The 14,272-nt window shown below is 42.2% G+C and overlaps 1 protein-coding gene across 1 annotated transcript; it reads right to left on the bottom strand.

Moving 5' to 3' along the window:
• Positions 1 to 7,472: 7,472 nt before the first annotated feature.
• On the bottom strand, positions 7,473 to 14,230 carry GTF2H5 (general transcription factor IIH subunit 5). The gene is made up of 3 exons (XM_024214035.2): positions 14,131 to 14,230; positions 12,782 to 12,900; positions 7,473 to 8,221 (listed from the first exon to the last, which is right to left on the bottom strand). Exons 2-3 carry the CDS (start codon positions 12,814 to 12,816, stop codon positions 8,041 to 8,043), a joined length of 216 nt encoding a protein of 71 aa, XP_024069803.1. The 5' UTR covers positions 12,817 to 12,900; positions 14,131 to 14,230; the 3' UTR covers positions 7,473 to 8,040.
• Positions 14,231 to 14,272: the final 42 nt, after the last annotated feature.

The raw sequence follows: 14,272 nt of genomic DNA on the forward strand, positions 1-14,272 counted from the left end.
GAGTTTACACTTGATATTGGTTGGTGCAATCTAAGGGCTGGTCCACACTAAGCCCCCAGTTCGAACTAAGATACGCAACTTCAGCTATGTGAATAACGTAGCTGAAGTCGAAGTATCTCAGTTCGAACTTAAAGGTACTTACCACGGGTCCACACGCGGCAGGCAGGCTCCCCCGTCGACTCCGCCTACTCCTCTCACGGAGCAGGATTACCGGTGTCGACGGCGAGCACTTCCGGGATCGATTTATTGCGTCTAGACAAGACGCGATAAATCGATCCCAGAAGATCGATTGCTTGCCGCCGAACCAGCGGGTAAGTATAGACGTACCCTAAGTATAGAACTCAGTCAATTTGGGGCTTGTGCCCTGGTTCTTAGTCTGTACAGAGGTTGGTACTCATGCTCTTGAGCCACTTCAGTACAGCTTGATTCATATATTGACAGCTGAATAGTCTAGAGAAAAATCAAATGCATCCTCTCACTCACCATTCCTCTGCAGTCAGCTGCTGGGCCAAACAGAGGATGACAACCAACTTGTGCTATCAGTTATGCTGTTAACTCACATGACAGATCTATATGCTGTGGATCTAAACACATGGGAGTCAATAGCACCTTCTGCATGCTTTAATAAAGTGTGTTATATGTAATAATATATACAATAATGTACAGTATATCTTCATTTATAGGGTGGGACAGACTGGCTAGCAATCAACATAGCTTTTACAAAACCTAAGAGGCCTTTACAAATGTTTTAAATGTGCTCACCTCTGTCTTATTTTCAGGACTATCCAAGACCAAGTTTCCCCTTAGGAACTGTTTTCCATCAAACTGCAGCATGTAAACCTTTTTGTCACATTGAATAACTGCATGAGAACCAGTGCAAGAACTTAATATTCAAAACACATAGCTCAGCAGACCTCTATCACTATGATGAAAGAAAGGAAGAAACCAAACACATTTGTATGTAGAAATTTGCCTTGCCCACAGGGAACGTGAAGCGGAATTATTTCAGTTTGCCTAGCAGTTCTGTTACTTCAGGAAGACATTGCTTCCAACACTTTCTCTAATTTATCCTGTGAGGAGAAAATCTAACTGATGTCTTCTTGGTCTACTGCATTTTAGCATGTAATTAGTGGAAACTTTAATGAATACACGATCCTGCCTAATTTTGAGACATCAAAAGTATAATGACAATTCTTTAATATGATGTACCAGGGCAAATTGTCAGTTTCTCCCTTACCTCTTCAAGCATAAAGGCCCTTAGAACTCAGCACACAGAAAAAAATCTGTACAAATGTTTTCAGTGAGCCTAAAGTATATCTGGGCTGCAGCAACTATTCAGAATTCTAACCGTAGTTGGTAGTGTGAGAGGCAGCACAGTGATAGCTGAAAAAGTCTTGCAGAGGCTCTTTGTAACAATCTGCCACCAAATTATAAGAAGAGTTGGGGTAATTCCCCTCCTCTGAATATTGCTAGACCATCCTTAATAAAGATCATTTTTATCTCGATGGTGCATAACAATTAATCCAAAGAGTACCTTTTCTTGACATTGGAATTCACTAGGTTGCATCACTCAGATGTCATGTGTTTTAAACAAACTCCTGGGGGAGATTAGGACAGGATAAACACCTTTCAATATACATACATGCACACATTCAGTAACATGGGCTGTACAGTGCTCTTTACTATCAATATAGTTTTCAGGAACAAACTATGGACATTTCCCCAAAATGCAATTAAATACACATTTGTTTGCCCACCGATGCTGCCTCTTTCCTAGATTATAAGAGAATGTTTTCCTTTAGATGGGAAAATCCATGAATAGGTCCCTGAACTACTCACCCCTCTTCTCTTGAAAGTGCACAAAACCTTGATACACAAGCAAGGATTTTTCACGAGCAAAGGGAAAATGTTTGTAGGAGCCTCTTACTGACAGCATATCACTGGGCCACAGGACACCTGCCTGTCACCCCTTCTGTCTGTGGATGCCAAAGGACTCACAGTTGCTACTATTGTTTCTGTAAGTAACAGCTGATAGATACAGGGACCTCTATGATGTGCTGGAGGAGGAAACACAGTGGATCAAAGTATGCGGGGGTGGGGGGATTAGTGGAGCTGTGAGGAAGAATATAGAAGTGATGAATTTTCGGTGGAGGAAGAGTATGGAATTCATGGGTATTTCTGAAGAGTGTGGAATTAATCGTTTATTTGAGGGAAGAACCCTATAGCCAGAAAATGTCACAAGTATTGCCAGCCGAGGCAGAGCACTTTTGGAGGAGCCCTTGGTTGAAATGTTGATAGCGTATCACTGAATGCTCCGTACCCTTATGTAGTATTCTGGGTGAGTGGAGAAATGGGGAGGAAGATCAGAACTACTGGAGTGGAAGGAGGGGAACAGAGCGGGGGAGAAAAGTCCACATAAAAAGTAAATGAGCAAAAAAGAATAAGAAAGCAAAAAGATGACAAATTAAATTGAGGGCAGGAAAGGGGAAGTGAAAAAATGGACAGTAAAAAGGAGAGACCATGACATCTGTGCCAGGACATAACGGGAGGACATATGTAAGGGCACCCATCGCCATCCCAGCTCCAGCTAAAGAAGGTTGGGAACCTCTGCTTATGATAAAGGAATACACAACCAGTGAAGGAGAGATTCAGCATGGTATCGGGGCAGGTAAGGGATTAAGGAGAATAACAACTCCACATACACAGTTCAACAGGAATGTGCCTTAAGTAAGAAGCTTTCAGGTTGCTACTTTTGTACATTTTCCATGTTCATTTTTTTTAAGTTTTGCACAAAGTGGGTATGGTGGATTTGTCAGTGTGTTTAATATTTGTATGTAATTAAGCAAAACATACATTTAAATTTACCAGCCCAGGCACAAAAACTCCTTGGATACTCTTACCAACATGATGAAGATATATAACTAATGTTTCCTGCTTGTCAAATTACTCACGTTCAGCAAGGCACTGAGTAGAATTTCATAAGCTAGTTGAAGGATACTTTAGGTTACCTCTCTGCTAATAGTCTATGATCATGGATGAGTCTATTTCTTATTCATATTAGGATCACAATCAACCAGAATACAGTGCATATCAAATGAAAAGATTTGCGTACAGGCCAAATACCAATATGAGATCGAACACATCCCTACTGTGGATGCGTTAAGTGACTTTTAAAATTCCATGCTGAGGTGCTTACTCAAAGTACAAAATTATTTTGGATAAAGAGGAATTTCTGGCAACCTCTATCACAAAGCTGTTGATATATGATTGAAATGTGTACCTCGTGTCCTCTTCAAATGATACAAAGGAGCAAAATGTACTAACAACCATACACAAAAGGGGTCAATCTCCTATATTTGAAATCAAACAATCCTCTTCTAATTAGCTTTCTATAACAAAAGCAGGCTTTCCTATGTGTGCATTCAGCTTTTTTTGCTTGGCAGCAAATGCATACTGCTGTGCTGATGATAGACTAACGGATGATAACACCACAGGAGAAAAAAACAAAGCCTCCAGCTGAGTAGCCTTGAAATGTTTTCACCAGTCTCATTTAGTGTATATGCTTTTGAATACAGCATTTGGGAATTTCAGTTCTGCATTAATCACGCTAAGTACCAATGTGGTTCATTGCTTTTCCTATAATAAGATAATGTATACCCTCTCCACTGCAGAAATCCGATTACAGCCAGCTGTATGGATCATGGGGAACAGTTATGGTATAGTATGGTATGGCACTAGTGTTCCTATGATCCAGAGACTTAAAGGTTGCTATTTCTAGGGGCAGGTCCACACTTAAAACTCTGCAACAGGACAGCTGACCGATGCACCTGTATCGCTTTAATGAGAGCTCTCTGTTAGTGTAGTTAATCCACCTCCTCGAGAGGTGGTAGCTATGTATAACTACATTGCTCAGGAATGTGGATTTTTCACACCCCTGAGCGACATAGTTATACCCAAGTAATTCTGTAGTGTACACCTGCCCTATGAGTTTTTTAGTACAGATGTTAGGTTTTTAATCCTAAAATCTCTCCTTGCAATTGATTAGCCACTTTCCCCTCCTTACTGTACCTGTAACTGGTATTTCTCTAATGGACAAAGGCCCAAATTTTTAGAGGTATTTAGGTGTTACTCTGCTTATCACTGCAAAGCCTAAGTGATTTAGATGACTAAGTCCCATTTTCAAAATTGACTTAGGCTCCTAAGTGCCCAAATCACTTATGAAAATAAGACTCAAACAATTAAATCACATAGGCCTCGTGGACCGCTCCCCACCTCCTATCTCCACCCCCCCCCCCCCCCTCCTGCCCCACCCCACCCCCCCTCTCATTCCTCATCGCCCCCCTGCCACCCCTTCTCCCTGTCCCCTGACTGCCCCCTGCCGCCCCATCCAACCACCCCTCCTTCCTGACTGGCCCCCGGGATCCCTGCCCCCATTCAACTCCGTTTCCCCCCCGACCACCATCCACACCCCCGCCCCCTGATCACTACCCCGAACTCCTCTGCCCTCTATCCAACTCCCCCTGCTCCCTGCCCCCTTACCGCGCTGCCTGGAGCACCGGTGGCTGGCAGCGTTACAGCCACGCCACCCGGCTCGAGCCGGGCCATGCTGCCGTCGCCGCCGCCACCACCACCACGCAGCACAGAGCACTGGGTCAGGCTGGGCTCTACAGCCAGGGGCAGCTCTATGTTTTTTGCCGCCCCAACCATGGCAGTCAGGTGGCCTTCGGCAGCACGCCTGCGGGTGGTCTGCTGGTCCTGCGGATTTGGCGGTGTTTCTGCGGGTGATCTGCCGGTCCCGTGCCTTTGGGCCGAACTGCCGCCGCCACTGAATTGCCGCCGAAGCCGCAGGACTGGCGGACCTCCTGCAGGCATGCCGCCAAAAGCTGCCTGACTGCCGCCCTCACGGCGACTGGCACGCCGCCCCAGGCACGCGCTTGGTGCGCTGGTGCCTGGAGCCGCCCCTGTCTGCAGCTGCGCTGCCCCAGGAGCTCACAGCCCCGCCGCCCAGAGCATTGGGCCGGCGGTGGGGTGAGCTGAGGCTGCGGGCGAGGGGGAAAAGCGGGGGAGGGGCTGGGGGCTAGCCTCCTGGGCTAGGAACTCAGGGGCCAGGCAGGACAGTCCCGTGGGCCGGATGTGGCCCGCAGGCCGTAGTTTGCCCACCCCTGTTCTACAGCATTGGCTAACAAAACTATAGCCTTTTCTAGTGCAGACTAGTCATAAAGGTTGATAGCAGTTAAATCACCCTGAAGATTTAAGGCCAATTCCAGACCTATAGGTCCCCCAGGCAGTGGAACTAGTATTGTTCTGTTTCACAGGATGGGATTGGAAATGAATGCAGAGAGTACACACCCAATGAGTGCAGACCTGCTCCACATCAGATCCCTGAGTAACAGTACTTAGGAGATGGGGCATGATCTAATCCTGTGCTATATGGATCCTTCCATCTCCCTGCCCCCAGCAGTGGGGAGCCAGAAGAGCCTGCTTCAGCCTTTAAAGTGGGCTTTATAGAGTGGCTTTGTGGTCTGCTAGGAGAGGATTCTTCATCTCCTCCATGCAACTGGGTTAGTTGGGCCAAGCACTGAGCTGTAGATTTTGCCTTTGTTGAGGTTTAAGCAGTTTATTAATGTTGCATAGGTTCAGATAAGCCTGGCCAGATTGTGAGAGGAGCGCTGAACTGATGTTTGCAGGGTTAGGAGGACTTCCAGCTTTAAAGGTCCAGATCAAGAAGTGTGTTTGCTCAGCAAAGATTTTGGGGCAAAGGTTGTAAAAACTCAACACTTGTAAAAGCTGAAAACCAAATTGTTGTGTCTTTCCCCTTTTGACCCTCTGAATTTCTTTGCCTATATTAAATGTAAGCACCAAGTTAATGCAATACTAAGTTTGTACAGTTAAACACCACAAAAAGCCAGGAACTGCAGAAGTTCTTCAAAGACTCAAAAGGAAAATTACAAAGAATTTATGACACTAAATTCAGCATCAAGGTACAGAGGGGCTTAATGAGAGGCTGTTGAGAATCATTTAGACAGAGGGTGATCAAAATCTTGTTGGAAAACAATCCAGGATTTTAGTGAAAGAGCACTTGGCAGATTTAAATGAACTCTCCCTACATGCATGGTAGAATTTCTTCCAGACTGTATCAAAGGAAAGAGATGTGGAAGAACTTCTGGATTTTAAGAGCCTCTTACTAATTATCCAAAATATTCTTGCATTGCCGGAATATATTTTACATGTCAGGTTATCAGGACTAGCTTGAAGATTCAAGTGAAGACATGGACCTCAAGACAGGAGGCTAGGAACCAGAAATAGAATTCTTCTCTCCATACAGTTAGACATACCTGCAATCCATGATCTTCTTGTTCATGACGGGGATAAAAGGAAAACATTCTATTTTTCTTTTTTACCTCAATTTCTTTTTTAACCATCCAGTCAGGGAAGGAAGGAAATATGTGCAGACGGGTCTTTGAGCTCAAAACTGAGGCAGTATCCAATTTGGCAGAGTACGGGACAAAACCTGAGGAGTTTTGCATGCAACGGAGAAGCCAAAAGATCTAGGGTGGAGAACTGGTGCTTGTTCACTGGGAATTGAAACAGTGTAGGGAAGAAAGTCCAGGCTCTTAGAGAACTGAATTTCTGCACAGCCCACCACCAAATAGATCTATTTTTCCCACAATATGAGCAACCCTCAGAGAAGTGAAATATTTCTCTGATCAGAGGAACCACAAGCTTGACTAAGAGAGGAACCTGAAATTGTTGGTGTCTCCTAGACAGTCCTATTAATCTGTTGATACCACTGGTGAACTGTCTAGCCAGACTTATACTGGTTTATCCACACAAGTGCCTTTTTTGCAGCTCTTTGTTCAAGAACATTTATGTGGAATTTTAATTTAGAGTGGGCTGGTACCTGGAAAAAAATCTAAATTAATCTGACATTCATTGGAAAAACAAAAGAGAAAAAGCAAAAATCATAGGCTTTCTATAAAAAAACCTTCCACGTATTTTTCTAACAGATCTTGGGAGCTGACATTGCCCTTAACTTGGAGAGAGGATTTTGAGAAGCAATCATCCCCGAGCAAATCTCATTGAATCACAGAGATGTAGAAGTTTTGCAGTAAGGAATATCTTTTCTCTTTTCAGGTTAAGGAATATCAACTTTCATAATATTCTTAAGTAGACAGAGTGCTTATTTATTTTAACCTCATATTTATGCACTTTATTGTAGAGAGGTGTTAACTCCTTTTAGGTGAATTTGCTACATGTTCCAGTGCTATCTGACCACCACTTACAGGCATATTTCTCCTTCCTATTTGTTGTTGCTGGTATTCAGTTCAGCAACCATTTAAATCTAATAACAATCATTGGTGTATTTTGTTTTTTCATATAAATATTTTAATTAAAAAATACAGAACTATGAATTAGGTAACTGTCAATGCTATGCTAGCAAATAATTAATTGGTAAACAAAGTTTAACAAACTGAGGGGAAAACATTTTATTTATTTTTGGTGCATCAAATATTTTAAAAATAAAAGCTAAGTATTCCATGTCATCATGCACTCAACTTACTTAGGGTGTTTCATCAGTCACACAAAGTAACATTTTAATACAGATGGTTTAATCAGAGTCAATCATACGATAACCTGCTCTAATCTCACCTGCAGGAATGTGAAACACACACAACATTCTAAGGAAATGCTGATAAATAAGACACCATTACCCTCTGTTTTTAAGATAATGTAATTTGACAAGAAAAGAAATGGAGGAGGCTAAAGGAATACAAATATGGTATTTTTATACCAAGCATCAGAAAATCCTCTAGACTAGCAAACTCTGAAAGGTATCCTGCTTTTCAAGTCTCTCTCAAAATGGCAAAAATCAAAGCCAATTCAAAAGTATTTATTGTATGGAAACAATCCATTTTGTTATAATAACCACTTCTCTCTAAGACTCCCTAATCAGTCACGCAGAGAATGAACAATAAAACTCTTTTGATTCCATGTATGTTAGTTGCAATTTTGGAATAGTCAATTCACTTTCTAGTCTTTTTACTTTTGTGTAATAGGAAAAGAGTTCTGGTCCATTAACTCGCCCACTCTCTCCTGGAGGAAGTTAACCAACTCAGCTAACACAAAAACATGCGTTTCATCCAGGTCTTGTATGATGAACTTCTTCCCCAGAGCATTTGACTCATCCAAATATAGCAGGAACTGCTTCATGGCTGGGTCGCTGTAGAGACAAACATGAACCAGAATCCATATTATTGTCTCATGACATGATACAGCAACACAGCAGTAAGTAAAACGACTTTGGAATAATGGAACGTGAAAACTGCTTCCTGAGCAGCATCCTCATTTTCAAGAGTTCTTTGTTGCCTACATCCATCATCTTAGAAACACTTTCCTAAAAGTTATTCTTAAGCAATAGTGACCCTTTTGGAGTACTTTACAAATTAAACTGTGACCAGCTAAAAGGGCCCAAGAGGAAGAAAACTGGTTGCCTGACTTGCAGAGAATACTTAGTGATTCTATTGGTATTATAAAATATGTTTTCAGTAAAACATGAACAATGAGTTTAAGGTTCATTTGTCTTTTCTTAACACTTATAATTTAATATCCTCAGTTTACATATTTTTGTTCTAGCCTGATTTAGCTATAAATAGTATAGACAAAGCCAAGGCCCTTTGCTTTCAGTATTGATTTTGTTTAAAATTTCCTGGGAATTTTGGTGTTTATTACAAAAATTAAAAACATGGATGAAAATCAGCACAAAAAATTAACTTCACAGTTGTCCAAGTAAATATCAGGTTAATACTGGGCAATGGGAGGACAGAAAAAAAGCAAAAAATAGAGAAAAGAGTATTGAAAGTAAAAGCAATTTAATGCTTTGGTTTATTTCATGCACTGCACATATGCATGTGCATGCGTGTATATGTGTCTTGCACTACACTGTCTTTAACAGATAGCCTTGCATTTACACTTAGACCAATTTATTATTAGCATAAACATTTACCCAATGTATTGGATTTTCTTAACAATCCATTTTTTCATATACTTGAGTGGTCCAAAATTTGGATGAAAATGGGTAAAAATTGTATAATAGCCTTTGTAAAACCTGAGAATTTTTCTATAAAAACTGGAAATGAAGGGCCCTAAGTACAGTATAGCATGAAGTAGTATTGTACCTGAAGCACAAAATGGAGTTTAAGAGTTTCTCAGTAAATCCTTAATTATCCAATATTTTATATTTGCCAAAACTTTGTGGGGTTTTTTGGTAGTGTTTTAAAGTTAATTTTTCAATACCTTAACTAGGCACCTTACCTAGCTCCTCTGGGGCTCTCAGATTTTATTTAAATGCAATTAGTTAAAGGGTCAGTGTTAAAAAATATTTATTGAGCTGAGGTGTAGGTAACAACATAAGAAGGGCAATCTTTACAATGACCACATTACAAAGTGACTAGATAATTTAAAATTAGACTTTTGATAAGTGCTGTGTTCCACTGATATATTTAGCAGTTTCGACTTGACAGCAATATATAAATAAATCAGTGGAACACAGCACTTATTTAATATATATATATACATACACACAAAATAGTATATATATACATACACACAAGTCAGGAAAAGTATGTTCTTCAGTGAAATTATGCATTTTTAAACTAATCTCTGGATTCTGGCAACTGGAATGTCCCGGTGCAGCAGTCAATGCTGGAAGAGTAGATGTCAGAACTAAGGGGCTCAGAATCTTTTAGTAGAAACCATTATTTATATTAGAAACTATATTATCTGACAGAAAGGAGGAAATAAGATTTAGCAAGTTCTGCAATTGATATTAGTACCAGTTACCATATTTCCAAGACCTTCTACGGGGGAAAATAAAACAACCCACACATTTGGGTGAACGGTGTACCACAAAATTAAGGTAAACTTTTTACACAATGTAGAAATCCTTTTACATATTGGCCTCAAACACAAAGAAGCATGACTGGAGTGAGGAAAGAAGTTTGCAAGAGACAGAATAATTTTGAAGCCAGAAAAGTGAAAAAGCCTCTAAGTCAAAGCTCATCTAAAGAGGTTACACTAATTTGCATTGGCATGTCTGGAAAGAAACTTAAGATTATATAAAATAGAGGGTGGAAAAATTGAACACCCTAAGTGCTTCTTTATATATTATTTATCATTCCTCCATAACCAGTTGTCTTCCTTTTGAACTTCATCCAACGGCAGGTTACCGATCCAAACTGCTAGTGCCAGATAATTATTAGCATTTGCTTGCTTGCTGTTTAGTGATCTGTTGGAAATGAGTTAGTAGTCTCAGGCCAAATCTCATGGGACAGATGTCCACATCATCACAAAACCATCACAGTTGGCATTAATTGGAGCCCTTCTGATAGTTATAGCAGAAAGGCTTTACCCATTTAGTACATGAAGACTTAACTATATTCTAATCCTTGATGTGGTCCCTTCGGAACAGGGCTTAGCATGCACATTAAAAGGGTGGGGAAGCTTGCAGCTGCAGTGCCTTGCCAAATTTTCCTTTGATCTGTTTATAGATACAAAATTCAAACATTTTTTGTTGTTTTTAACTGATCGCTTCAGTTTCCAGTGCTGTTCATCTGGCACCTTTCACAAGTTCTAAAAATTAATTTGAAAAAATATTAAGGAAGTAGATTCCCTTACAAAAGTTCTATGACTTCTGCTAGCACAGAATTCCATGCATACTCCCTGAGCTGGCTGTGAGCAGCAAGACAGCAACTGGCAAAGCTTGTCCAGCTAGCTTTGTAGAAATAGTGGATGGACACTGGTTAGCAGCACAATAAATACTGTAAGTCAGGGGTTCTCACACTTCATTGCACCGTGACCCCCTTCTGGTAACAAAAATTACTTCATGACCCCAGGAGCGGGGACCGAAGCCTGAGCCTCACCGCTCTGGGCAGGGGGGCCAAAGCTGATGCTCAAGCAGCCTGCAACCTGAACCCTGCTGCCCAGGGCTGAAGCCCTTGGGCTTTGGCCCTGTCCCTGGGCAGTGGGGCTTGGGCTTCAGCCCTGGGTCCCAGCAAGTCTAAGCCAACCCTGGTGACCCCATTCAAAGCGGGCTGTGACCCACTTTGGGGTCCCGACCCACAATTTGAGAACCACTGCTTTAGGTTCAAGTCCTTCTTGGACTTATAAATATTTATAAGAGCAGCTAAGTGATGGGATCTTCATACCTATCACACCTGAGAGCAGCTGGGGCACTGGGAGTCTGGCAATGAACGTGTACAGGAGTGGAATGTAGACAAGTCCCACCAGCAACTGCTATGCTACTCTCATACTTCTTCCACATTAATATTAGGCAGGGCTGTTAGCATGGAACTAATGTGTGAATAGACAAGCAAATGCTAGGAGTGTCTATATAAAAGGCAAACATTTTTAAATGTTTTGCTCCCATTTGTCTGAGACTCTTTAATTTCTTGTCATGGCCTGTTAGCTGAAGATAAACCTGTTGGCATAGTTTACCATAATAGCTCAAGACGATTTAATTACATGGTCACTAGCCTCAATTTTCTCTGACTTTTCTATTTTATTAGTCTTCACTAAAACCATAACAAGCTCTTTGCCTGATTTGCTTGAAAGCAGAAATAACTATATTATAGGGATCAGCACTACATGTAGGTTGAAAGACCCTCCCCCCGCTATATCTCCCACACATCTTTCCTCTGTCCCACCCTTTCACCTTCTCCTGCTGATTAGATTTTTACTCCTAAGGAAAACAATTCTTTCAGAGAATAGAGAGTTTAAGTACATATACAACAAATACTTTTATGAAAAAGCAAGGACAGTTTGAAATACTACTGGAAAGAGTTAAAAGGAGAGAATGTAGCAAATGTTGGAACAATTCCATGAAGCAGCTTGAAGATATTTGTTAACACAGTGCAGTATGCTACTTGGTATTTTACAGTATAACTATGGCTCACTGCTTTCTAATATTGGGTCACCATATTTAATTTCACAAAATACTAACAGTTTTTGGTTGTCTTGGTTACTTAAGGCCAGATTCTCTCAAAGGCAACACTCCCAGTCACTTCAATGGGTGCAGAATAAGGCCCTTACGGACAAATCCTCAGAAGCATTGTGAACACTTCACACCTTATCACTGTGAACTCTGGCCACAAAAAATAAATAGCCCAGGGAGGCTCACCCTGGCACTGTCCTGACAGTGGTCTAGAACTACTATACTACAGACCCCAGTGTGGATGCAGTGTATACCAAAAGGAGTTTTTCCTGCTGGCGTAGGAACACTACCTCCCCTACCAACAACAGCCTTCTGTCAGCTTGGCTGCATCTACACTTAACTAAGTGTACTCTTGACTAAGACAGCTATGCTGGTATAAGTTTTAAGTATAACATAACACACAGTAGAAGGCATGTATGGAGTACAACCAAGATCATGGCCATGAAGTGGATGTCACAAACCCTGACTTGTGTATCTACATTTTGGGGATAATTGAGGGTCTGGCCCTTATTTAGAATTTAATGTCAACAGTTTAGATTATGTGGCATACATTTACTGTATAGAAAGCAATAATTTACAGACTAAATAAAATTCACTTTTCTAGATTATAAACTACAAACAGTTGCATACTGGTCTAAGCAGAATTTGTGCAGGACTTCTATTCAGTGGGAGAGAAGGGGGAGAAAAGATGAAGGGAGTGAGGGTTCTACATGTTCTGTAAAGCATCTAGAATGTTTTAGGCACTAAACAAATAAGAAATGTGTTCAGTTGAAATTCAGCTTAACTACTAACCATTCTATAAGAACACCCTTCAGGACATTCACCATCTTCTCAACACACTTAGGAAGCCCAGATGTGGCAGATAATGAAAACAGATCTTGCTTTGGGTTATGCTTGTAACCAGAGAGAAACTGAAAGAGGGGGAAAAAAATAATGTAACAGATTTTTCATTGATCAAAATGGCCATTAACATTTGGCCCTGTATACTTTTAAGTCATTGTAAAATTAGTGAAATGACATGAAAATGTAAACAAAAACCTACATACATTAATAAAGCCTAGCCTGCATATTAATCTTAGTCTTAAAGAAGATATTGTCACATTTTCAATATATACATTTTTCAATAATATCACAAATGAGGAGGAGGAGGCTGTTCATACATTACAGTAATGGAACAAACACAGTACTGTAGTTACTAATACACCTCTACCCCACCCCGATATAACGCGACCCAATATAACACAAATTCGGATAGAACGTGGTAAAGCAGTGCTCCCGGGGGGCAGGGCTGCGCGCTCCGGCGGATCAAAGCAAGTTTGATATAATGCGTTTTCACCTATAACACGGTATGATTTTTTGGCTCCCGAGGACAGCGTTATATCGGGGTAGAGGTGTACAGAATCTTCTAGTTTATAAAGAATTACAGAGATTATTTAATGAATCATACAAAGAATGCACATAGTGATTTTGATTATCATAAGTAGTGCTTCTGGGTTTCTTGGGGGTTATTCATTTAATCTCAAGGTTTATTTTTAGTAGTTTAAGTTTTACATAGATCCCCCCCAAAAATTGGGGGGGGGTTGAGCTCTTTTAGTATATACTGTAACAAGGAAAGTACATTATATATATATTACCCATTACAGCAGTATATACTGCCAGGAGCAATCTCTCTGTACTGGTTGCTAGTGCGCTGTAATGCAGTACCCCTGACAACTGCAGGACAACCCTGAAGCGCATCAGGGAACCCCCGGGGCGCACCAGCAGGGTCTGCAGGCACCAGTGAGCGTCCAGCAGGTGAGTGGCTGCAGAAATCGCCCCTCATTATTGCTCCCCGCAGACAAGCCCCTAGCTACCAGGTGACCATTCTGGCGATAACGGGACCAAACCCGTCACCCGTTGTGCAGCGGGCGGGTCTGTCGGCTGCAGCCGCAGGGCAGCGGCCCGGCTCAGGGGGGCCGTGCCCGGGGGGGGGGGGGCGGGGGGGGGGGGGGGGGGGAGCAGGTGAGGTCGATGGGGCTGCGCACGGCGCGGCAGTGGGGGAGGGGGGCTGACGGGAGCACCGCAGCGGGGCTCCACTGCGCGAGGGGCAGCAGCGGGGGTGAGTGGCGCCCGCTCCTATTCGCTCTCCCCCCGCCACCGACCTGCTGTTTCCCTGACGACGGAGCAACCAGCTCCGAGCCCGACAGGCGCGCGAGTTCTAAGGAGAGAACCGACCGGCGACAACGCCAAAGCAGCCGTGCGCATGCGCGGCCGGCATGGCTCTCTTCCTGCCCCGCCCCTGGC

Source organism: Terrapene carolina, unplaced genomic scaffold, assembly GCF_002925995.2.
Source record: "Terrapene carolina triunguis isolate 2854851 unplaced genomic scaffold, T_m_triunguis-2.0 Scaffold85, whole genome shotgun sequence".
Taxonomy (NCBI): domain Eukaryota; kingdom Metazoa; phylum Chordata; order Testudines; family Emydidae; genus Terrapene; species Terrapene triunguis.

Excerpts from the sequence above, each read along its gene's own strand:
- GTF2H5 (XM_024214035.2), bottom strand. The coding sequence starts at position 12,816 with ATGGTGAATGTCCTGAAGGGTGTTCTTATAGAATG. Across the intron at positions 8,222-12,781 it reads AAGGGTGTTCTTATAGAATG|CGACCCAGCCATGAAGCAGT; the intron begins GTTAGTAGTTAA and ends TTGTCTCTACAG.